At 41.7% G+C, this 26,080-nt stretch overlaps 2 protein-coding genes across 10 annotated transcripts in view; one reads left to right on the top strand and one right to left on the bottom strand.

Annotated features, from left to right (window-relative positions):
* The window catches only part of cenpj (centromere protein J), a 39,358-nt gene extending 27,059 nt beyond the window's left edge, over nt 1-12,299 (top strand). For all 3 annotated transcript variants that reach the window (XM_031897274.1, XM_004912073.4, XM_031897275.1), the window contains 14 exons: nt 225-527; nt 1,432-1,567; nt 1,935-2,040; nt 4,040-5,540; nt 5,894-6,026; nt 6,315-6,480; nt 7,839-8,096; nt 8,192-8,288; nt 8,446-8,537; nt 8,675-8,776; nt 9,638-9,778; nt 9,858-9,942; nt 11,489-11,609; nt 11,761-12,299. In XM_031897274.1, coding sequence (XP_031753134.1) covers nt 225-527; nt 1,432-1,567; nt 1,935-2,040; nt 4,040-5,540; nt 5,894-6,026; nt 6,315-6,480; nt 7,839-8,096; nt 8,192-8,288; nt 8,446-8,537; nt 8,675-8,776; nt 9,638-9,778; nt 9,858-9,942; nt 11,489-11,609; nt 11,761-11,959 — 3,440 coding nt within the window. In that variant the 3' untranslated portion in view covers nt 11,960-12,299. The remainder of the gene's footprint in view (nt 1-224; nt 528-1,431; nt 1,568-1,934; nt 2,041-4,039; nt 5,541-5,893; nt 6,027-6,314; nt 6,481-7,838; nt 8,097-8,191; nt 8,289-8,445; nt 8,538-8,674; nt 8,777-9,637; nt 9,779-9,857; nt 9,943-11,488; nt 11,610-11,760) is intronic.
* A 1,301-nt stretch (nt 12,300-13,600) lies between these two features.
* rnf17 (ring finger protein 17) overlaps nt 13,601-26,080 on the bottom strand; it is a 103,926-nt gene continuing 91,446 nt past the window's right edge. For all 7 annotated transcript variants that reach the window (XM_031897265.1, XM_031897270.1, XM_031897266.1 and 4 more), the window contains 8 exons: nt 23,968-24,024; nt 22,973-23,029; nt 22,144-22,260; nt 20,963-21,110; nt 16,657-16,792; nt 15,728-15,917; nt 14,624-14,726; nt 13,601-13,791 (listed from right to left, as the gene is read on the bottom strand). In XM_031897265.1, coding sequence (XP_031753125.1) covers nt 14,625-14,726; nt 15,728-15,917; nt 16,657-16,792; nt 20,963-21,110; nt 22,144-22,260; nt 22,973-23,029; nt 23,968-24,024 — 807 coding nt within the window. In that variant the 3' untranslated portion in view covers nt 13,601-13,791; nt 14,624. The remainder of the gene's footprint in view (nt 13,792-14,623; nt 14,727-15,727; nt 15,918-16,656; nt 16,793-20,962; nt 21,111-22,143; nt 22,261-22,972; nt 23,030-23,967; nt 24,025-26,080) is intronic.

Raw genomic sequence — 26,080 nt, 5'->3', positions numbered from 1 at the left:
TTTATTTAGGGTTGTAGTGCCCTTTGCAATAGTTCAGTACAGTAAATCATGGGACATGGGGGTTGTGCAGTATTGGTGCTTAGCCCCGTTGATCCTTATCAGTCATTCCCAAAGACTCTGAAACCTGATTTATAATCTGACTTTATATGTGTCAGCGTTTGGAAAACCAGTGGGTTTCTAGGAAATACTTTTTGTAACCAGTTTTTGTGCACTGTCTGTAACAGAGCTTGAACCTCAGGATCCCTCCTCTGGAAACAATGATGGATTTGCACCCTTACGAGAAAATTACGTCTTTGCAACGCAAGGCTTCCAGAATAATCCTGCAGATAGCATTTATAGTCAGGGTGGTTTCTATAGGTGCTTATCCCCAGATGAACAAGATGTGTATGAAAAGCCAGAAGAATTAAATGTGAGATCCAGAAGCAGTTCAAGCTGTGCCTCTGTACTGGCTGAAGTTCAGCGAATACATCATGGGCAATATGGTGATGATGATGATGAAAGTGATAAGGATGAGATGGAATCGAACGGTAAGTAATATGGCGAGACACACACCAACACTGGCATTTTTGCTGATTCAGTATAATGTTTAGTACAGGTATAGAACTTGTTATGCAGAATGCTTGGTGCCTGGGGGGTTCCTGATAAGGGATCTTACTGTAATTTGGATGTCTATACTTTGTTTACTAAAAAATCATGTAAACATTAAACCCAATAGGATTGTTTTGGCTCCTATAAGGATTAAAGGGGAACTTCACCCAAACACAACTTAAGCTGTTTGAAAAGTAAACATTATTTCAAGCAACTTTGCAATATACATCAATTAAAAATATGCAGCCTTTTCAGGATTTTTATTGTGATAATATGGTTTGGAACAGTTCCCTGTTCCCCTGCTGATCTGGCCGACTACTTTGAGACACAAAAAACATAAAATTCCCTGCACGTGTGATGTCAATAAGGAAAGGAACATCACAGTGCAATGCATTGTGGGTTATGTAGTTCCTGCATGCTGTCTGTAAAGCTGGCCATACACGCACCGATAATATCTTACGAAACCTCGTACACTCGCTGATCGGGTGGGTTAAGATTAAGATTTTGATCGGGCACCATAGAAGGCGCCTGAGCAAAATCTGCCTTCAGCGCTGAATCGGCAGAAGGAGGTAGAAATCCTATTGTTTCTACCTCCTTATCTGTCGTTTCAGCCCTGAAAGGTTTGTGGCTGATTGTACGATCTTTCGTGCAACAAATCACCACGTGTGTGGCCACCTTAAGATGGGGAGAAGTTGTTACAATTTGTAATGTCAGTGTTTTACTTCTAGTTGTTTTAGTTTTTGTTTGGGTTTTGCTCAGATTTCTGTATCCCAGTGATTGATTTTGTCAGTGCAATTGACGTTTAATCATCGTTTGCTTTTCGGCTTCTTTCCCATAATGCAGATGAGACTGTACACGATGAAGGGGAAAATAGTTCATCCTGTTATGATAATTCTGGAGCAGCTTTACAAGACCAGCAAGAGGATTTCCTCCAGAAACCAACGGGGACCCATAAAGGCAGCTCGAACACAGAAGAGAGGTAACGTTACTGTATATTGCTGAGGCACAGCTTTAAAAAAAAAAAAAAAAAAAAGCAACTATAGCTCCATATTATCCTATAAATGTTACTATCCATGCTAACGCACCTATGTTTGATATTAACTTAACTATTTACCACCATTCATATGAGTAAATATTGCCCTTTTACTAAATGATTGGCCATTTTACGATGCTTTTACTCCCTCGCTGATCACCTGATAGAAGTCCCAGTCAGAACCTTCATTACTTCTTAACAGTAACAAATGTGGGAGTAACAGCGCTGTCTATTCATTGGCTAATGTGAGCCAGCATGTGTGCCCTTGTGCTTATCCTAGCTTGATATATTGCTAAATATTTGTCTCCTAAAGGCCAATTGTATCGGAAATTAAGGAGAGAAAGAAATCTTTTGAAGAATTTGTAGAAGAGCAGATGAGACTGGAAGAACAGCGACTCAGGCAAAATGATCAGCAAAAGGTACAGCTAATGACTGAAACCTTAATTTTATATACTTTATAGTTTTTTTGTGGTCCAATTTATAAAGCATAATGCATTTTTTAATGGTCGACAGGCTGTATGTGGCCCTGCAAAGGATTTTTTGGCCCCCAGCCTGCTCAGAGGCTCTATGGACTTCACTGTATGACATAATCATTGTAATTTCATTCAGCCCTTGGCCACGCTGTATAAGAAATAATTGGCCTGTTACATGTAAAACTGCTGTAGATAAAAACTGACAAATCATGGAGCCACAGGTGCCAGATATAGAGCTGCACAGTATTCAGGGCAGTTACCACAGTGGGTATCTATACGAGGGCATTTCCTGTGTTTTGATGCCAGCAATGTGACACCAGCAAATCTCCATGTGTGGCACCATCCATCAGCTGCGCCCTATAAGGGCAAACTAATATCATCATAATCATAAATCTCTGCTAATTGCCTGTAGTAGCGCCCGTAATGTTATCAGATTCTCTAAACCAATATTAACACTCGCTCATGATTTATTCCCTGCTAAATTGCAAGCCTTTGCGCAATAGCAACACACATCATTGATAAAAAGTGGCACTGGGGTTGTAAAAAGGCTTATGTCAGCACCTAATCTTTGTTGTGCAACTGAAGGAAGTGTTGCAATCCCAGCTAGATATGGCAATGCCACTCATGGTAAATCACTTGCAGAGGTTTTAGGGAAGTTATTAGAATTCTATGTTATTTTTTTTCTGTTCTTGCTGTACCCAGGGCTGTATTTCTATAAGGCACGTATAGCTAAGGTGACAGCCAGGGTGGCTACAGACACCTATAGCGGTTAGACACTTGTGTAGGACAGTCTGTATGTGTGCCAATCAGTGTTGGCAGGGGGTGGGTAGAGGCTCGGTGCCTAGGGCAGCACCTCACCTAAGTACACCCTATCACCTGCTGCCAAATCCTTTTTAACGAGGAAAGCTATAATGGCCCAAAAGCTACTCCATTGCACAGATGCCATTAATGCTTTGTTTTCCATGGTCAGTGAACTGACAGTGTTTCTGAGAGTGTTTTCCGTGTTACTGTTCAGTGATCATTTCATTGGTATTGAAATACAGGTAAAGGATCTGTCATTCAGAATGCCTGGGACCAGGGGTTTTCCAGGGATCTTTGCGTAATTTAGGTCTCCATAGCTTAAGTCTGATAAAAATCATTTAAACATTAAATAAACCCAATAGGATTGTTATATCTTAGTTGGGATCGAGTACAAGTTTTGTGTTATTACAGAGAAAAGGGTAATCAATTAAAATGCGAATAATTTGGTTAAATTGGAGTCTGTGACAGAGGGCCTTCCCATAATTTGGAGCTTTCTGTATAAGTGATTTCCAGATAATGGATCCTATTGCTTTAATAGGAAAGATACATTTCAAACACACAATGCATATGTTTTCCCACCTGCTATTTACAATAATGCTGGTAGGAACGTCAGACATTTGGCCACACATACTAAAGGAGCTTTGGAGCGGGTAACAAAACATCCCTATCTTCCTGCCTAAGATCAAGGTGGGACTGTATTAACAATTGCTATTCTAGTAGCCCAGGGGTCCTCAAACTACGGCCCCCCTAGGTCATTTACCCGGCCTCCGCTGTGTCCTCACCCCTGGCTACTACCTGTCTGCCTCAGCGTTGTCTTTGGCCCCAGGGCGTCACGTCACCGCATGACACAGTGACGAGAGATGCTGGGGCCAAGGACCACTCTGAGGCAGACCGGTAGTAGCCAGGGGTGAGGACACAGCGGGGGTAGGGGCTGTAGTTTGAGGCCCCCCCATTTAAAACGTTTAAAAAGACCTCTGTAGTAGCCTATAACAATCATATGCCAAGCCCCAGTTACTGGTAATTAAAACAAGCATCTGATTGGTTACTGTGGGTTAGTGGGTGTGGCTCAAACTTTCCTCCTGTTGCCATTTTGTGTATATCATTTTATGTCACTGGGTATAACGGATATATTCTTGTTCCACAGGCAGCTGGAGTACAGACTACGAATAAAACCATGGTGAAAAGACCTTTTCTTAGAAGAGGGGAAGGACTAGTTAGATTTAGTAATTCTAATAAATCTAAATCTCAGGTGAGCAAATCCGGTGCTCAGATCAAAGTCTCGGATGCAGCAGATTCTACTCAAGCAGACAAGCGACCTCTTCAGAGGAAAACTGCACCTGTTGCCAGAGAACAAATGGCTGAAACCGGCCCATATCTGGATAGAAAGTCCTGTTCTGCTGCCACAGGCAAATCTGAACCCACCATGAAGAAATCTGTTCTTAAAACCCATAACCTCAAAAATAGCCTCTCTTTAGCAACACATAGACAGCCGGAGAATATATCTACTGAAGATGTCAAAAGCATCAAAACTGGTCTGGAAAAGAAGTATATTCTGGATAATAAAGAAAACATTGAGAATGTAATGCCACCTGAGGCGAGCAGGAAAGGCGCGGGGAAACAAAAGCCTAAGATGTCCTCTCCGCAGTACAACGTCAGTAAGAGAAACGAGGAGTTATCTTTTGAGGTTTCCTTTCAGAAGCGACAAGTTAACTGGGAAAAGGAAAGACAAAAGGAAAACTTTGAATTAGATGAGTTTGTGCTTCTAGAACAGGCAGCCGAGGAAATATCGTTCTCCAGCAATTCATCTTTTGTTCAGAAACTCCTTAATGAAAACTACCAGTCCGATACCAGCAGCCGCAGGTTGTCCTCTACTCCCGTTAAATCACCCCACGGGCAGCCGGCAGATGTAGACAGGACAACTGAACACAATACAGTTCAGAGAAGGAAAGAAGCAGCTGCTGTATTAAAAAATATTTCATGCGTTGCCCCTCTTGAAAGTGAAGGTCAGTACCGCAAAGACGCTGGCAAGATGTTCCCACCCGCTGCAAATGAAGTCAAACCAGTCACTGTCAGTGAAGATGACTGTGTGTCTTCAGAAGATGAAAGTGATACATTAATAAAACATGGAGATAACAAAGGTTTAGAAGTGACTACAATTGGCAGGGAAGATATTTTACTATCAGATGACTGTAAAGATATGAGCAAGGCCACCAAAGCCAGAGACTTTGACTTGGACTTGTCAGATGGACTGGATGAATCAACTTTGTTAGAAGGCAATAGTAATGATCCCTTAGAAGATGATCACTCTCCATCGCTAAACACCAGTCATATTGATTTTGATGATGAGCGAACCTGGGCAGATCTAGAAGATGCGGAGAATCAACCATACGCTCCCCAAGGAAATGGCAATAAAGAGTTTATTCCTTCAGACTATACCAGCAAAAGCCCAGTCCCTGCATTAGACAAGACTGTAAAGAGGAAAGTGGCATCTAAAAAAGGGGATGCTTTAAAATCAGTTGCACCTTCCGATCATTTAGGCACTCCTCCAACTTCTGATCTGGTCATGAAATTATTTCCGGCACTGAAGCCCAAACCGCAGAATGAAGCCCAGCTGCCCAAGTCTGCACCAGAGCAAGAAGAAGCAGGTGAGCCAGGGGGACTTGAGCCTAAAGGAGATTTAATTGTATGTGATGATCTGAAAACAGAGGGAAAACGCATCTTGATGGTTAGCTCCCATGCACAACTCTAAAGGCAAGGTTCATTACTGTTATAGGGATGCTGAACTTCTAGGCAGCAAGTTCAGAATATAACATACAGAATTTCTAAACCAAACCCTGGCACATCCCTATATAAATGAGAAAAAAACACATTGTATACTAGATAATACCCATAGAAAACTCCCATTAGTAAAGCCAAAACAATGGTTATAAAAGAATGGAAATAGCCTTATGCCGTTAATGTAATTTTTGTAATAATCCCAGGCTATATTGCTTTTCAGGAGATAGTGTTCGTTCTCGGCTTTTGAGGGAAAAACTAGTAGAACTGGAAACTGAAATAGAAAGATTTAAAATTGAAAATGCTGCAGTTGCAAAACGCCGCGAGGATCAGGAAAAAGCAATGGAATCTCTGAGGTATATATTTGATTGCTATTGGTCTGACTGCTTGCACTGGCAGTTGTATATACTGTACCACCATAGGTATGTCATTTGTATTAATGTATAAAACACTAATACATTGTGTTGATCCTTCACATTAATTACTGGACGGCATTCAAGCATTCATCATATAACTCTAAAAAGCACATCGGAATGCTACGTCCTTACTTTATTCAACTGAAATATCCCTGTGTTATCTGTTACGTGAAAACTATTTATGTGCTTCTCACTTGTGCTTATTAATCAATGTGTATTTTGTATCAGGAAAGACATGGCCGCCTTTGAACAGCAAAAAGCACTGGAGCTGGCAAAGTTTGAAGAATTTAAAAAAGAAGAAATTAAAAAACTCCAAAAAGAACGCAAAGTGTTTGAGAAGTATGCGAGCGCAGCGAGAGCCGTCCCAGACAAGAGAGAACGTGAAGAAATCCAGGTACTGAATAAGTTCTACTTGGGCTGTAGGTGTGGGGCTGATTATTTAGTACAGTGGCGCTCAAACTATTGGCCAGGCTTATGGAAATAGTCAAACACTAGAACATTAGAGGTTGGTGAGGTTGCCAAAGACTAGATCTTACTCTACTTATCTTAATTTGGCCACCAAAACTGTACCCAGTTGGGATGATGATAATGAGGGATTCGCCTGAGGTCAGAATAGGGTTGTATTAACGGGGTGATATAGGCCCTTGCCCAACGGGATCTTCCAACCTGCCTGATTATCAGTCATGTTGGGAGTTTGGGGTCACAGACATTTAATATTGCCAGTTTTATGATCATAACTTTGTAACTAAAAAGCCTTTTGTAGAAATGTATGCACTTGCACAGATACTAGATTACTATTGAAACAGGACCAGGGAATGTGCACTGATCAATCCCCTTCTTTTGTAGGTTTGTAGTAAAATTGGCCTGGTCAGTTGCACTTCCCTTGTACTTTACTTCTTATATTTTACTTAGCATACGAGTGCTCCTACATCTTTTGTGTTCTGGAGTAAAATTCAAAAGAATTTAGTACTTGAACGGCAAAATGGATAGGTAGGACACCGAGAGATTAAGTGGCTTGTCCAGGAGTTGCCAAAACCAATAGAACCAGGGTCTCTAGCATGAGATCCAGCATCATAGGCTGATCCCCAACCAGTGGCTCAGGGGCAACATGTTGCTCCCCAACCCCTTGGATGTTGCTCTCAGTGCCCCCAAACCAGGGAGTTATTTTTGAATTCCTGACTTGGGGGCAAGTTTTGGTTAAATTCAAAACAAGATTTCCTACCAAATAAAGCCCCCTGTAAGCTGATAGTGTGCATAGAGGCTGCCTAATAGCCAATCACAGCCCTTATTTGGCTCCTCCATGAACTTTTATGATGCCAATGTTGCTCCCCAAGTCTTTTTACATTTGACTGTGGCTCATGAGTAAGAAAGGTTGGGAACCCCTGCCTTAACCTCTAAGCCAACTGCTCCTGCTCATTCCTATACTGAACATACTATGCGGTTATTAACTGTAATGACTCAGGCCTTCAATTTGCCCACAGTGGCATTTGGATTTTGTTAACCATCTTTTGATGTCTGTGACTCTTGGTTTCTGTTGAGAAGCTGAACATTAGCAGAAAGTGAGGTTACATCTACAGGGCCAGTGATTATTCAGTTCTGATGCAGAGTGGACCAGTTTTCTGGCTGCCATGTACCATAGGCCTGAGTAATTACTAGCCTTGTATAGTTACTAGTCTTGCATAGTGGCATTTCTGGAACATTCTGCATGCTGTAGCCATGTGTACATATCAATAATTCCACTGTTTTCTAAAGGGCTTAAAGCAACAGGTGGCTGACTTGCAAGAGGACATAAAAAGGAAGGAGGCTAAATGGTCAACCACTCAGGGTCGTCTCAGAAATCAGATCGATGCCTTATCCAAAGAGAACACCGAGCTCAAGGAGGAAATCAAGTTCATTGAGAAAGTTCGCTTAGACAACTGGAAAAAAGCAGAAGCGGCGGAGAACAAGAATAAGGAAAGCATGAAGGCTGCTGAAAGCCATGGAGTGCAAGCCAGGAGACTGGACTGTGGGGTAAGTACATTCCTATAAAGGGTATTGTTGGATTGCTCATGTTCAATGTGAGCCCCTGAACCACTTTTGCTAATAATTATTTCATTTTATTCTAGAGTCCCCAAAACACAAGAAAGATTCAGGTCCCTTCTCTGTTCTCTCAAGCAGAAAAAAACCCCAAGGTTGTCCGCAGAAGCCAGTCCCCACCTAAAGGTACAGTTTGGTTATATTGTGTTTGCATGAACTTTCCTTCCAGAAGCAACTTGGTACCAGAGCACCACTAAACCATGGACTCATTTTTCAGTTATGCACAGGGACATTTGTACTACTTTAAATAGAATGAACAGTGAGATTTATATTTTCCCCCCAGGCAAAGCAGTGAAAAACTGCAAGCCGAGCCCTACAAGCAATGCTGGGAAAGCAGACACAGGAAAAGCAGAATCTGCCGGGATTGTTTTGCTGGTAAGCCCTGTGCTTTTTGAAGTCAATATGTTTGATACTTGCAATATGGTCACCATCTGTCTTCTCTGTGTTTACATTGGACATAAACTCTAATTAAATGTTACAATTCCTGTGTGTAATAAAATATTGTTCTCTAGGGTTCTGACCGAGTGCCACAGCAAGAACCAAAACACCCAATCCCTGTTAATGGTGGAAACGAGGAGGATGTTCAGGGAGAAGTAACTTACTCGGATGGAAAGGTAACGTTAATCGGCCTGTTGGTTTTGGTTAACGAGAGATGCACCGGTGTTCTGACTTGGTTTCAGTGTAAGGAGATGCCGTTTGGTCAGGCCTGTGGGTTAAAGTAATAGGGGCCTTCCCATCCTATCTGAATTATGTTGCTAACATGATTGACCATCAACAGGAACGTTTATGTATCAAACACTGGGCCCAAAACTTTTGTATACTTTCCTTTTACATACTCTTAAAGGAGAACTAAACCCTAAAAAATTAATATGGCTAGATGTAATAAACTGGCTGGACTGGCTTAAAGTTTCAGCATCTCTATAGTAGTAATGATATAGGTCGTTATAGTTGTCACAGTAGTTTCCTATCTTGGATTCTGTTGTCTGACTGTCAGTGACACTGCACATGCTCAGTGTGCCCTGGGCAGCTGTTGAGAAGCTGAGTTTAGGGGTCATTGCAAATTATCAAGCAGATAATAGGATTTGTCTGTCATATAAGCAGATTCTATAGTGTTAATTATTCACTTCTGATGCAATTGCCCGGTTTCAGATCTGTCATTTAATGTGACTCTGAATGAATTACTAATCAGCCTTTTACTGTTACATTTATACTTTATTTATGCAGGCTACTGGGGCATCTTTGGGGGCACAGATCTTCCCTGCTAAAGGGCTGTGGGTGCCTTGGGCTGGTACAGAAGCCTAAAATATAATGTACAACATTTCTACCATTTAGGGTTTAGTTCTCCTTTAAATTCTGTCTTTAGTGATAACTGGTTGTTTGGATCAGCTAGGCTTGCCCTTGGCTGTTGGTTTCTCATGTAGTGCAAGGAGGCCTGCTTCTGTTAAATGAACACTTATCATTTATGCAACATTTAGGTGGAGAGAATTCTGCGAAACGGCTACCACGTCATTGAGTTCCCTAATGGTACGCGCAAGGAAGTGAGCGCCGATGGCAAGTCCACAACTGTGAAGTTCTTTAATGGAGATGTGAAGCAAGTGCTGGGAGATCAGAGAATAGTAGGTCTAACAGTGTCCGTAGTTTGGTCTCTATGGTGTCTGTGTGGGTTTGTTCTAACGCTTTATTGCCCCTGTTTAGATATACTATTATGCGGATGACCAAACTACACATACGACTTACCCAGATGGGCTGGAAATCCTTCAGTTTTCCAATGGACAAATAGGTTGGTTTTTCTACCTTCTTATTAATTAGCCTATTTGTGTTTTCATGCACGAATATAAGTAAACTGGATAAAAGAAATATTCTATCCCTCTGCTGCTCTAACTTGTAAAGCCAACAGCACACACTGCTGTTTTATTGCTCCACTTGCAAAATGTATGTCACACTAAAACATGGACGTCGATTTTAAACAGTTGCATGTGGGTCTGGATAAAGCTGGCCACACACACACATATTTTGGTACGAAAACTCATTTGTACAATATGCGGTGCGTTTGGTGGATTGACGATGCAGACAGTATCGCAAAAGCCTTGGCTATCAGTCGTTTAGGGCTCTGGCACACGGGGAGATTAGTCGCCCGCGACAAAACTCCCTGTTCGCGGGCGACTAATCTCCCCGAGTTGCCATGACCCGCCATCCCACCGGCGAACATGTAAGTTGCCGGCGGGATGGCACACGCGGCGGCGCGATTTCGCGCAAATGATTTCCCGAAATCGCCCCGCCGCGTCTGCCATCCCACCGGCGACTTACATTGTCGCCGATGGGATGGCAGGGGAAGGCAACTCGGGGAGATTAGTCGCCCGCGAACAGGGAGTTTTGTCGCGGGCGACTAATCTCCCCGTGTGCCAGAGCCCTTAGGGATGAAACATCAGATAAGGGTAGAATTCCTATTGTTTCTACCTCTTTATCTGACAGTTCAGCCCTGAACTTTAGTGAAGGGTACCAAGATCATAATTGTAACATGTATGGCCACCTTAAGTGTTGCTTCAAGGGAAACTAACAATTTCACTAATTCATTTTAGGGGTGGGGCATATGTTGAGTCAGTTCCCTAAACCCCACCCTTTCTAGTAAACCTCATCCCTTTTTGACTTTGCTATTTAGATGAATATTAAGGAAGAATAGACATTGTGTCAGTCTGTACAAAAGCATAACTGATGGTGTCCAAAATTAACCTGCTGCCAACCCTTATTTTCTAAAACTCTACGTATTTCAAAGTTATATGGGAGGATTATATTTGGTAAAAGACCAGCCACATAAAAAGTTGAGAATGCAAAGCAACAACTTATATAAAATGGTGTTCTCTGGGCAAGCAGGCTAAAGGTCAATACACAGTTCCATTAAAGCTGCTGACTGCCTGAGCCAGCAGCTTATCAGGCCATGTATGGTGCTCTCAGATGGGCCTGCCGACAGATATTTGGCTGAAAATCATCCAGACATCAGCTGGGCAGGTTTAATAATCCTACCGGGACGAGGAGTGCAATGATGTGGTCCTTATCTTGACAACCAGCCTGAATGATTGGATATTACCCATCTGAAGGTGGACATATTGGTAAAAGATCTGCTAATTTTCAACCTCACCAAACAAGTGGATGTTAGTGTGTATGGCCACCTTGCTAAACAGTACCTTTCCTTACTGGCAAAAGACCTCCATCTTAATTATAATACTAGTTAAATAAAAATGTATAGCCTAATGCATCAGTATATGGTAATGTGTGCGATACATTATTTTAGGGCAATTAAACAAATATCATGTTTGCGTTTCCTGCAGAAAAACATTTTCCAGATGGGAGAAAGGAGATAACATTCCCAGACCAGACTATCAAAAACCTGTATACAGATGGGAGAGAAGAGAGCATACTGCCAGACGGCACAATAATCACTAACCATCCGTAAGTACTTTTGGTTATTACCAAATTCTGTCTTTGTCGCATTGTGAATTATAAGTATCAGACAAAGGGCACAAGCTCTTCCTTTGTGCTATTTGTTTCAAGCTTTTACTTTAAGTTGTGTTACAATTGTTTTATATCCATTTTGTTCTAGGGATGGAAGTAAAGTAATAGAATTTGACAATGGGCAACGGGAGGTTCATACGCCACAGTACAAAAGGAGAGAATATCCAGATGGGACTGTCAAGACTGTGTATAACAATGGGCAGACAGAAACCAAATATTCCTCAGGAAGGCTTCGCATTAAAGATAAGGATGGTAACGTTGTAATGGACACTAAACCGGAACAGTAAAGGAGTGTTCGTAGCAGTCCTGTACCGCGTATGTGTAGGAGGCGCAGAGTCCATGGAGCTTGCACTGAGCCATCAGCAGGGCCAAATATCCAGGATAAAGCAATAGATGTATTTTTATTCTTGTCTTTTCTTCCTCCCCTAATAGTTTGAAGTGATATATATATATATATATATGCAGTTATTTATGTTTTATTGTACATATGTTTTTGTACTAGTGGCACAGATGTGTAGATGTATGTATTGTACATATGAAATGTAGATATGCATTCTAGGATTTTTTTTAACCAGAGAATGTGAGAACATTAATTTATTTTGAATTAAAGTAATTCCATAAAACCAATGTGCCAGGAGTAATACTATATAAATATATATAGCTGCTGTCTGTCAAATTTTGAGTCTGCTTTTTAACTTGCGTGGAGGTTCAATCAAAGGATTTTGTATTAGCAGCCCTGAAAAGTGTTATTCAAAACTGTATCCCCTCTCTGATCATCTTTTCATAGTGCAGGCGTCTTATATTGCTAAACCACCTGTACTAATGGATGTTAAACTCTGCCTGCTTCCCACAACCTTTGCACCAAAGGCTGTTCTGCTGCTTCCCTGTTCCTAACCCACTAATACTTGTGATGGGAATCGCCACATCTTCTTTTACTTGGGGGACATCTCACTAGTCTGTTTCAAACCCATTATGTGGCTTAATGTCGCTCTTACCTGCTGAAAATGCCTTTTCAAGGGAATTGCTCACTACAAAAAGCTTATTTCACCAATACGACCTTTTATTGGTGGGTGAAAAGACAATGTTTCAGTATAAAATATCAATCCTTGATGAACCTGTCTCTCCACACCCATAAGGGCTCTGGCACACGGGGAGATTAGTCGCCCGCGGCAAAACTCCCTGTTCGCGGCCGACTAATGTCCCCGTGTGCCAGAGCCCTGACTCGCGAGTCTTTTTCGGCAATTTCCCGAAATCACCCCGCCGCGTCTGCCATCCCGCCGGCGACTTACATGTTCGCCGGTGGGATGGCAGGGGAAGGCAACTCGGGGAGATTAGTCGCCCGCGAACAGGGAGTTTTGCCGCGGGCGACTAATCTCCCCGTGTGCCAGAGCCCTAAAAGATCTGTCGTCAGGGAATAATGCAGCTGTTTTTTTCTTTAATCTTCTATGCAGTTATTTCAATATTTTAGCAGCCGTGTTGGAGAGCAACACCAGGTTACAGGTAACTTTTAGCTCCAATCTTTGTGTTTTATTAAGCACAATGCTCTCCTGCAGGAGATAAGTCTGCCCACTGTACCCACCACCTACTGATGTGCTTAATGACAAAGTTCCCTCAAAGGCACATATCTTATTTGCTTGCCCTACTCCAAATATTGATGTAATAATAATCACTGCAAAATAATATTTGAAGTGATGGGACTTGCAGTGTAAACAAGGTGCAATTATATGTAGATATAGCCATAAAGTGTGTCTTGGGTATATTGAGAACTAATTTAGCAAGCTGTGACCATTATGCAGGCACACTTGCTGCATCTGCCTCAGACTTTACACCAGCACTGATGCTGAACCAATGGATACATGCAAAAAGCCATTTCTGCATGAAAGGTTGATCTACTTTGACATTTGTGAATAACTTCAATGTGCAATCAATCAAATGCTTTCAATGCTTTATTGCGATGCTGAGAGAATTAGAAAACAACAACATTCAACAGAACGAACCTTACTGGTTGATATGAGCTGAATACCAGTTTTACATCCACCTTTAAACCTAAAATCAGAATGTCTTCCTTTATGAACAAAAATGTCTGTTCTCTTCACAGCAGGTAATTATTCAGCAGCATCTGCAATAAATAAACTTGTCATTTAAAGTAGTTTTACAATAATTAACTTTTGTTTTAAGTTGTAACTATTCTTTGCAAACGTGTTTTTTATTGCCTTCTTATTTTGCCACAATTTTTGGTCTAAAATGCAGTCAGGTCACTGACCCTAGTAACAAACACTTTTCTCAAGTAGTATGCAAGATTTCCTACCAAATAAAGCCCCTGTAAGCTGATAGTGTGCATAGAGGCCCTAATAGTCAATCACAGCCCTTATTTGGCTCCTCCATGAACTTTTATGGTGCTTGTGTTGCTCCCCAAGTCTTTTTACATTTGACTTTGGCTCACAAGTAAGAAAGGTTGTCCTACAGTGAAACACTGGTGGTAGCTGTTCTTTATTGACACAAATTTGGACAGAATTAAGGGCAAGAAGGATGAAGCCATATTCAGTGAAACTAGAGAAATATCTGTTTCAGTATGCACAATACCAGAGGGGGAATTAAGCACAGGACAATGACCCTAAACCTGTCTTAAAAAGGCTCAGTCCGATTGGGAATCTGTGGCAAAACATTGATATTAATGTTTATCAAAATCCCATCCAACCTGACCGAGTTTAATGAATTTGCCGAGGAAAATGGGCAAAAACTGTAGGCTTCTGGTAGCTTTAACTGCAGCTAAATTGGGTTCTACCTAGCAGACTGGTACAGTATATTTGTAGGTAGTTCCGCTAGTGTTTATGCACAGTTAAGCTTTTGCCAAAACAGGAGGCATTTCTTCCCTTGAATTTTCCTGCTGACAGATTAAATCAATGAATGCAAATGGCATCAGGTTCAGGGCCTATATAGATCATACTTACATTACTGGTCAAAATCAGCTAAGCCCTCTTCCACCAGCAGCTCATAAACAAGCTTATCTCCAGTTTCCTCATACAAAAATACAGAGAGCTCCGATGAGGACCCCTGAAAAGAGAAATACGTTTCCTATCTCGGCCCAAAAGCAGCACGGTCCAGTAACATTTTTGTTTACATGATATAAATATGCAATATAAGTTGCTTGCAAATCCTTCTGCTTTCTATACATGCAACACTTGGGAGCACAGATAAAAAAATATATATATATTTCTGACAATGTCGATTTTAAAATCTACTGCCTGGTTATAAAGGGCCGTAGTCTCATAGATTTGTTACCAATCAGAACTTTCATTTATAGTAAAATGTACCTGCCAACATATGGTGTGAACAACAAAAAACAACTTAACTTGGACTAATGTTACACGAGGTGCAATCCTGGCTTCTCAGGTGTAAGGAAACCAGTGTGCTCCCCTTCACTGTGCCTTTGCACTGACCAGCAAAAAGTTGGCCTGTGTGTAATATTGGTGTGTAGGCAGCCATCTCAGGTCAATGTGCCTGAGTCTGAGCTTTCAGAAAACATTCACAATGTAATTGCTTTCAGATAAGCTAAGTTTCTCCCACTCAGTGTAGATGGAGAAGTTATGGCCGGGACTTGGGTGTTTTAGTTTTGTGTGCTATTTTCATATCTTCCACTAGGTGGGGCATGAGAGCTGTTATATTGTTGCCTTCTCATTGTTCTGCTGATTACTGCTGTGCTGCAGTAGCCAAACAGAGACTGCAGTTTATCAGAGCACAAGTTACATGGCTAAGGGCACTTGGGAAATTAAAAATATGCCTGGCCTCGAGTCAAATTTCTGAAATATAAAAAGCAAAATCTTTTTGCTCTTTTGAAAAACAGATTTCAATGCAAGAATCTGCCAGGGGAACATGATTACTGGATACTTTTTGTAAAAAAAACACGTGTTCTCCACAACAGAATCACTTTAAACCTAAGGCTAAAGTCAAATGGCTCCCTACTGCCCCACACTGACAAGGATGCAATCAGTTTGTCCCTACATACAGGCCTGAAAATAAAATACAATTTTCCCCAATATAAGTGGAATTCTTACGGTACGTGAAGCCAAGAAAATCTTTTTTTCAAGTATATCCATCATGACTTCCACAGCTCTGATGCTCCATTCTGGACTGTAAGGAAGCCGATCCATTTCAAGTTCTTCACTAGGCGGCTTAAGCCCAGCCAGATTGACTTTAATCGCTTCTACTGGATACTGCATTAGGTCAGCGGGCATCTGGAATAAGCTGAAACAGAATGGTATTTTATCTGCCCACTGAAAACCCACTTACAAGTATAAGGGCCCTTACGGCCATTTTATTCAGGCACATGCCTGAAGTGACAAATGCAGATGGGACTCATTCCTCCTGCCTTCGGCGCTTGTTCCTGAATGAGTAGGGCCCCATGCAGAAGAAAGGCTACTATAGTTTATATAACAAAGCTGCTGTGTAGCCATGGGGGCAGCCATTCAAACTCAAATAGGGCTAAAGTGCATAGGTTTCATTTCTGATAACTCTGCAAAACACCATTGTATTGTACAAAGCTTATCTTTATGTAACCTGTGCCTTTTCTCCTTTTTTTCAATTTCACTGGCTGCCCCCATGGCTACACAGCAGCTTTTTTTATATAAACTATAGTAGTCTTTCTGAAGCAAACACAACTTTTACCAGTTTAGGGCAGCAGTACATTATAGTTCAATTACTTTGATACACTAATTTTTGGTGTTACTGTTCCTCAAAGTTAACCAATTGGGTGCCAGATGATGTACTTGATGACACCTATTTTTTGCTCTTTCCCATTAGGGGAAATTTCTAGACTAACAAGGAAAAGTACTTTTTTTTTTTCAGGACAAAGCTTTTAAAATCTGCCTGAATCTGTGTAATTCTACTTCCTGTGTGACACATGCGTTGTGACATATTATATATTTTCGGGGTAAAAGTATCCTTTTTTTAATATAATTGTACAGTAATGTGCTCCAATACTTACCTATCTGTTTCTACTGCTTTTGTAGACCCATAATCTACAAACTCCACAAAAAACTTTGGAGGTTCATAGCATGCAACAGACAGCAACTTTGCTCTGTATAGTTTTCCATCACTGTATTCTGCAAGACAGGGCATTTCTGCAAGAAAAAAAGCATGGTTGTCCAAGGTGTTCTATTTTACTACAGGTATGGGACCTGTTATCCAATACTCGGGACCTGGGGTTTTCCGGATAAGGGGTCTTTCCATAATTTGGGACTTTATATTTTAAGTCTAGTAAAAAATCATTTAAAACATTAAATAAACCCAATAGGATTGTTTTGCTTCAAACAAATATCAATTAGTACCTGTACTTGATCCCAACTAAGATATAATTACCCCTTATTGGGGGCAAAACAGCCCTATTGGGTTTATTTAATGGTTAAATGATTCCCTTTTCTCTGTAATAATAAAACAGTACCTGTACTTGATCCCAACTAAGATATAATTACCCCTTATTGGGGCAGAACAGCCCTATTGGGTTTATTTAATGGTTAAATTATTCCCTTTTCTCTGTAATAATAAAACAGTACCTGTACTTGATCCCAACTAAGATATAATTACCCCTTATTGGGGGCAGAACAGCCGTATTGGGTTTATTTCATGGTTAAATGATTCCCTTTTCCTCTGTAATAATAAAACAGTACCTGTACTTGATCCCAACTAAGATATAATTACCCCTTATTGGGGGCAGAACAGCCCTATTGGGTTTATTTAATGGTTAAATTATTCCCTTTTCTCTGTAATAATAAAACAGTACCTGTACTTGATCCCAACTAAGATATAATTACCCCTTATTGGGGGCAGAACAGCCGTATTGGGTTTATTTCATGGTTAAATGATTCCCTTTTCTCTGTAATAATAAAACAGTACCTGCACTTGATCCCAACTAAGATATGTTTTATTATTACAGAGAAAAGGGAATCATTTAACCATTAAATAAACCCAATAGGACTGTTCTGCCCCCAATAAGGGGTAATTATATCTTAGTTGGGATCAAGTACAGGTACTGTTTTATTATTACAGAGAAAAGGGAATCATTTAACCATTAAATAAACCCAATAGGACTGTTCTGCCCCCAATAAGGGGTAATTATATCTTAGAATAAAACAGTACCTTGTACTTGATCCCAACTTACAGAGAAAAAGGGAATCTTTTTTGAATTATTTGATTATCATGGAGTCTATGGGAGATGGCCTTCCCATAATTTGAAACTTTCTGGATAATGGGTTTCCGGGTAACGGATCCCATACCTGTATATAATATTGGACTTGCAAGATGTCAAACCATTTCAACATGGTACTTCATGCCTTCGTTCCCAAGACTGATGCTGCTTACCTTTTTTCATTTGTATTAATGAAATTATGAAAGAAAGGGCGAACATGGGAAATTGTTTCTGGTGCAATTATCATCATTATATGGTATATGTAATCCATAAAAGTAATAGAGATATCAAGACCCTGAAGTGTAATGTTGCATCGCCCTTGCGAAGAATATTTCTAAGGATGGGTCCTTTAGGGCAACTGGGCAAGGTAAGCAAGCACACTCACAAGATATTTAGAGACAATGAATTGCTGTATAGAAGCATTACTCGTAGATTTGATCAATGTATTGATATGTATACATATGCCTTTAATAATAGGCTTTCATTTAAGTCAATGCCACTTTCTCACTGCCTAGAAACACAAGAAAGTGCTGAGGACTCTGCCCCATGTTCCACTGGCTTAAATGAAAGGCTATTGGTTCCTGGCTGAACAATTCTGAGAGCTGTTATGATGCACCAAAGTGGAATAGGGGACAATGTAAGATACTGAATGAAACCCTTTAGGGACAGCAGGGAGTATTAATATATTACATTTCTGTAGAAATTGAGAGGAAGATAGTTTGAACACTTTATACTTGAACAATTTAAGCTGACCCTGAAACAGACACACTGTACTGTTGTTTAAAAGAGTAGAATTCAACAGCCCAATGAACCCCTGGACACATGTCCCCTGCAGATTTCCAGCAAATTTACCTACCTGGGTATACAGATAGCTCTCCCGATATCGCTGTACTATAACCACAACATTGAGGGTCTCTTTCAGCGGGCTCATAATAAATGTAAAACCTGGGAAACGCTGCCAGTGGGACCAGCTGGGAGAATCCAATTGATCAAAATGTTTCTGTTACCGAAGGTTCTGTATGCGCTATGGCACTCCCCTGTGTACATCCCCAAAAAGGTGTTTACCCAACTGAAACCAAGAGACGGGGGGGGGGGGGGGGACTGGCACTCCCTGATATGTATATTTATTATGTGGCCGCTCAGCTAGCCCATATCTCCCCTATGGTCCACCCGGATATTTCCCCCCCACTGTTCCAACTATGGGCCTGGGCAATGGGCAAGCAGGGACCCCCCTGGCCCTCCCTACTGACCAAAAAATTGCCGAGGAGTGCTCCACCCTTGTTGGCACTCCAGAACAAAATGCTTCAGGCTGGGCACAAATTAATCAAACTGGAGCAGTACCCACCTCAGACTCCCCTTTGGCATAATCTAGACTTCCCTCAATTGGTATCACATAATCCCCCTAAAATCTGGTGCACGCTCGATCTCACCACGATTGGGGATGTGTGGGCAGACAACCAAGTTATTCCCTTGCAACAACTATGTCAAAACAGGCAACTCCCTCCTACACAATGGCTAACACATTACAAGCTGTCAAGGGCCCTCACCTCTCAATCTGCTCGCTCCAACATTACAGTAGCCAATTCTCCAATAGTAGACACTTTATTAATACCAGCCCACAAGGGCAAGATCTCAAGCTTGTACAAACCTCAGCATATTGACCCAGAACTCAGTGCACGTAAGGCCTGGGAAGACGAGGTGGGTGCTCTCCTTGATGACCAGTGGGAATGGATACTAACCACCCCAAAACTGGTTTCTTTTGCATATAAGCATAGCATGCTGCAATTGTATTAAATTCATAGAGCCTACTACACTGTACAAAGATTATATGTCATGAAAGTACTGACCTCACCCTTATGCCCAAGATGCGGCTTAGAGGACGCTACACTTGTGCATACTCCTTGGAACTGTTCGAGCCTGAAACAATACTGGAACGAAATCACAGGGTGGCTTACAGCCGCAATCCCGGGCTGGGGCACAGGCACTGCTAGAAACTGTCTGCTGACAATGGACTTAAACAATAACCTTGACAGCCATACCAAAATGTTTATTTTGAAAGCTATGTTCCATGCCAGGAGAATACTTACCTTGCATTGGAAGGACCGGATTCCTCCAAAATCGCACGAATGGAAAAAGGCCATGGACGAAACAGCTGCACTAGAACGGACTATATTGGATAAAAGAGGGAAAATACTCACCTTTATGCAAATATGGCCTCACTGGACTGACTGCCTTGGCCCCCCAGTCCCCTTCCCTGCAGGAGATCTCCCCTCGACAGCAATCCCCCCGTAAAGCCTCCACAACTCCCAATCCCCACAAGACTCCTAGGTTCTGGACCTTCACTAGTACCAATACATAACTGATGCCATTGTTGTTCTTGATTACCTTGTTGCTCAATAAAAATATTGATTGAGAAAAAAAAAAAAAAAGAGTAGAATTCTAGATTTTGTATTCTGTGGCACAACTATTATTATATCATATTATAAAACAATGAGGTTATACGATAAGATCTATGGAGACCTTGTGCATGCTGGGGGACCATAAAAATCTCTTGGAGGGCCACAACCAACACAACGCTCCTGGTTTGAAAGATGAATGGCAGTAAGGCCGATTGTTCAGTAGAGAGAGAGATAAAGCATTAACACACAAGCAACACCTTGAAAGTGAGATTGTAAAAAAAGATGGGCCAACTAATTGCCCATGAATGTTAATCACTCATACTCTCCCGCTATTGGTGTATCATTACTGGCATTTCATACAAAATAAATTTAAATTTCCAAACCTCCCTAATCAATAAAACAAACTAGGGATGCATCAAATTCACAATTTAGCACCAGAAGTTTTTCCATATGGTGCCATTTTTGTGGAATCTTGAGCAAATGTTAATATGCAATTTAGGATCTAGATCAGTATTTTGCCCAAATCTATCCAAGGATTCAGTATGAAGGGGAATCAATAAATTCTGTACTTGGTACAGCCATACTTTAAACACCCTAACAATGAAGTACTAAACACTTGAGTGTACTTTGTTCTAGTTGTACTTTAACCTCCCGTCTTTCAGTTTACCTTTAGAACTTTCAGAACATGGGCTTTTCTCATACAGTACCTGGTCTAAAATCAGTCAAGTCCAACAGTGCATCTTCATGTCTGTTGATCCAGATAATCCTTGACATTAGAGAATCCTCCTCAAAGCTTAGTGTAGTGTCATCGATATCACACAGGACGCCATCTGACAAGTTCATGCTGATGTATACCTAAAGGCAACATAAAGTAAGAATTCCTTCAGAATAAAATAACAAATGTAAATTAAAGGTGGCCATACACGTTAGGATTCGCTTGGTGGGCGATATCAGCCAATTTGATTGTTTGGCTCTAAGGCCAAACAACTGAATTGCAATGACAGGTATAAGAGCCATTGCACCAGGGACCGCATCAATGAGCTGATAATCCCATGGGAAAATCAAACCTGCCTGATTGACACCTGGCTGATTTTCGGCAGATATTGGTCAGGGGGCCCCATACGGGCAGATCAGCTGCTGAATTGGTCTAAAGAACTCAAATCAGCAGCTTAAATCTGCCCGAGCATGGCCACATTTACACACCTCCTCTATTATGATGTTGGTTGGTAATCATTCAACGAAAATTCACTTCCAAAAATTAAAAAAGCATTTTATTCTAAGGTTTGTGAAACTGCTGTACTTTTGCGCACATCTATCTTGCATGTTTCTGGGGTTCTTTCAGAGCTATTGCGAATCCTATCCTGCCAAGCTTAGCAACTTTGTTTTTTTACCTTTGTGCATTACCCCATAGCAACCATTATATATTTACTTAATTTCAACGTCAGTAGGTTGATAAAAGCTACTTGTTGCTATGGCTTACAGTGGTAGTGCAAACACGGCAGTACTAATAAATGAGGTTCTACTAGTCATATGCTAAAAAAAAATTCTGTGAGAATTCTCAGGTTACAGGTTAATTGTGTAATTCAAAATGACCTATTATATTCCCTTAACAGTAGGTGTCCTGTTTTGTATGGATTTAGTAGCACCCACCGACTCTGCCCACGTTTCATGGTAGCCTCTAATGTTTATAAGGTCTGAAAATGTTTTTTTTTTTTTTTAATTTTTTTTATTTTAGGGATAAAAATTTAAATTTAGAAATTTGCAAAAAAATAGGCATATATACACCAGTATTTACAACTGCACTAGATCTTCCATCTTTTAATGTTGTCACGCTGCTCTATGTTTATATATTTGTATTATATAATTTCATACCATTACATCGACTTACTTCATTTGGTTTCTGTATGTGTCTGACTTTAACAGGAAACCGCTCTTCTGGATTAGGCAATGATGGCACAGTATATTTGGGCAAAATTGGTGTTTCCCATTCGGGTGAAAGTAAACTCTATAAAAGGTAAAAAAGTCAAATAAAATAGGCAAGCAAAATGACCTGTCACAGAATGAGCTAAACCTAGGAGTTTGATAAAGTCTTCCTAAACAGAGGCCTTACCATCAACCATAGCAAAAATGTAAGGGGCAGATTTTTCAAAATGTGAGTTTAGAGCTTAATTCATAGAAAAACTCACCGATGTTCTGTTCATTCACATTGGATTTTTAGAAGTCTATTTTATCAGTGGGTGAAAGTATACGCTTCTAACAAATCCCATAGAAATGAATGTGGGTGAGTTTTTATGCATTAAGCATTAAACTCACATATTGATAAATCTGCCCATTAGTGTCATCCAAAATAGATTTGATGTCGTTTCTTATTCCTTTATCTAATTGGTACACGTAGCGATGACCATAAGTGCAGGGTAGGGCAGACTGTATTTCAACAGCAATTCCACAAATAACGTGTGCCACTAATGTACTTTGGAAGTTTTCCTAGAATTACATGTGCTTTTATTATGCAAAATATATTTTGTGTATACAAGTGGAATGGAACATGGAACATTACTTTGCCCACACAACAGTAAGCAGTGCTCAAACACCCTGTGTGCCTTTGCTCAAAAATGCTGTGGCCAAGTGCCCAGTATTTTACATTTTAAAGACACACAGCAGACATTAAGAAGTAAAATTACGTGTAGCCAAACATATACAGGAAAATATAAACTTACCTCAAAACTGACATCAAAAACCTTTTCTAGGTCTGACTTTCGGAACATGTTTGCCTCCTGAAATAATGTGGGTTGTAATAATTCAATTAGCATTGTACAAATTATAATAAATGAATTTGAAACAGTTTAGTCCTTAACAAATGGATGTGTTGATTTCTTTACTTTCCCCAGTGGCTCCGCTAATAGCCTTCTGACCTCAGCTAGCTTAAATGCCAAAAATTAGGTTGAAGGAAAATCTTGAGTATACATTTATTTAATTTTTAGAAAATTACCCAACTAAATCACATTAAAATTGGCCTACACTGTATTACTTCTTTATTATATTCAATAAAATATATAGACATAGGTTACACTGTATAAAGACCCACAATTCCATATCATCCACTGACTAACGAAGTACTTAAAGGAACAGTAACACCAAAAAATTAAAGAGCTTTAAAGTAATAAAAATATAATGCACTGTTGCCCTGCACTGGTAAAACTGGTGTGTTTGCTACAGTAACACTACTATAATTTATATAATAAGCTGCTGTGTAGCCACGGGGGCAGCCATTCAAGCTGGAAAAAAGGAGAAAAGGCACAGGTTACATAGCAGATAACAGATATGTTCTGTAGAATACAATAGTGTTTTATCTGTTATCTGCTATGTGCCTGTGCCTTTTCTCCTTTGAATGGCTGCCTCCATGGCTACATAGCAGCTTATTTATATAAATTATAGTAGACTTTCTGAAGTAAACACACAACTTTTACCAGTGCAGGGCAGCAGCACATTATATTTTAGTTACTTTTATACACTTTCATTTTTTGGCGTTACTGTTCCTTTAAGACACATTCCCTAAATCCCTCAAGTAAATAGAAATTTTTAACAAGAAATAATAGGAGGGGTACTGAAGATAGAGGGAGGAAACAGGAAAAGGAAACAAGAGAAATAAAATGACAGGAAAAGAGTAAAAGAGTTGGTGAAAGGAAGGATTAAGTATATGAAAATTAATTACACTGTATTGGTCTCCCTTGATTTTCCTTAAACAGTGCTTGAACTCATGGCTCGTTTCCTAAAAGAAAAAAAAAAAAAAAAAAGAAGACAACAAAGAGACGATAAGAAGTCCAAGGGGCCAATTCATTAAAGCACCAATATTTTTTTTTTCAGAAAAAATCTTATTATTTCTAATTTATAGAACTTTTTGTAAAGTTTTTTTGTGGTTTTTGTTAACTTCCACAAAAAAGTCGTATTTTCTGCAAAGACTACGACCATTTCGGAATTCATTCAAGCTTTGGTATCGTGACTTTCCTTGGGCCCTATGGGAGACTTTCCTTGGGCCGGGTTGGAGCTGCAGAGTGCCATTGAGCCCTATGGGAGACTTGCCTTGGGCCAGGTTGGAGCTGCAGAGTGCCATTGAGCCCTATGGGAGACTTTCCTTGGGCCGGGTTGGAGCTGCAGAGTGCCATTGAGCCCTATGGGAGACTTTCCTTGGGCCAGGTTGGAGCTGCAGAGTGCCATTGAGCCCTATGGGAGACTTTCCTTGGGCCGGGTTGGAGCTGCAGAGTGCCATTGAGCCCTATGGGAGGCTTTCCTTGGGCCGGGTTGGAGCTGCAGAGTGCCATTGAGCCCTATGGGAGACTTTCCTTGGGCAGGGTTGGAGCTGCAGAGTGCCATTGAGCCCTATGGGAGACTTTCCTTGGGCCGGGTTGGAGCTGCAGAGTGCCATTGAGCCCTATGGGAGACTTTCCTTGGGCCGGGTTGGAGCTGCAGAGTGCCATTGAGCCCTATGGGAGACTTTCCTTGGGCCGGGTTGGAGCTGCAGAGTGCCATTGAGCCCTATGGGAGGCTTTCCTTGGGCCGGGTTGGAGCTGCAGAGTGCCATTGAGCCCTATGGGAGACTTTCCTTGGGCCGGGTTGGAGCTGCAGAGTGCCATTGAGCCCTATGGGAGACTTTCCTTGGGCCAGGTTGGGGCTGCAGAGTGCCATTGAGCCCTATGGGAGACTTTCCTTGGGCCAGGTTGGAGCTGCAGAGTGCCATTGAGCCCTATGGGAGACTTTCCTTGGGCCAGGTTGGAGCTGCAGAGTGCCATTGAGCCCTATGGGAGACTTTCCTTGGGCCGGGTTGGAGCTGCAGAGTGCCATTGAGCCCTATGGGAGACTTTCCTTGGGCCAGGTTGGAGCTGCAGAGTGCCATTGAGCCCTATGGGAGACTTTCCTTGGGCCTGGTTGGAGCTGCAGAGTGCCATTGAGCCCTATGGGAGACTTTCCTTGGGCCGGGTTGGAGCTGCAGAGTGCCATTGAGCCCTATGGGAGACTTTCCTTGGGCCTGGTTGGAGCTGCAGAGTGCCATTGAGCCCTATGGGAGACTTTCCTTGGGCCGGGTTGGAGCTGCAGAGTGCCATTGAGCCCTATGGGAGACTTGCCTTGGGCCGGGTTGGAGCTGCAGAGTGCCATTGAGCCCTATGGGAGACTTGCCTTGGGCCAGGTTGGAGCTGCAGAGTGCCATTGAGCCCTATGGGAGACTTTCCTTGGGCCGGGTTGGAGCTGCAGAGTGCCATTGAGCCCTATGGGAGACTTTCCTTGGGCCGGGTTGGAGCTGCAGAGTGCCATTGAGCCCTATGGGAGACTTTCCTTGGGCCGGGTTGGAGCTGCAGAGTGCCATTGAGCCCTATGGGAGGCTTTCCTTGGGCCGGGTTGGAGCTGCAGAGTGCCATTGAGCCCTATGGGAGACTTTCCTTGGGCAGGGTTGGAGCTGCAGAGTGCCATTGAGCCCTATGGGAGACTTTCCTTGGGCCGGGTTGGAGCTGCAGAGTGCCATTGAGCCCTATGGGAGGCTTTCCTTGGGCCGGGTTGGAGCTGCAGAGTGCCATTGAGCCCTATGGGAGACTTTCCTTGGGCAGGGTTGGAGCTGCAGAGTGCCATTGAGCCCTATGGGAGACTTTCCTTGGGCCGGGTTGGAGCTGCAGAGTGCCATTGAGCCCTATGGGAGACTTTCCTTGGGCCGGGTTGGAGCTGCAGAGTGCCATTGAGCCCTATGGGAGACTTTCCTTGGGCCGGGTTGGAGCTGCAGAGTGCCATTGAGCCCTATGGGAGGCTTTCCTTGGGCCGGGTTGGAGCTGCAGAGTGCC

This window comes from Xenopus tropicalis, chromosome 2 (assembly GCF_000004195.4).
Source record: "Xenopus tropicalis strain Nigerian chromosome 2, UCB_Xtro_10.0, whole genome shotgun sequence".
Lineage (NCBI taxonomy): Eukaryota > Metazoa > Chordata > Amphibia > Anura > Pipidae > Xenopus > Xenopus tropicalis.
Note: the sequence above shows the minus strand (reverse complement) of the source record. Positions and strands in the feature narration are given on the sequence as shown.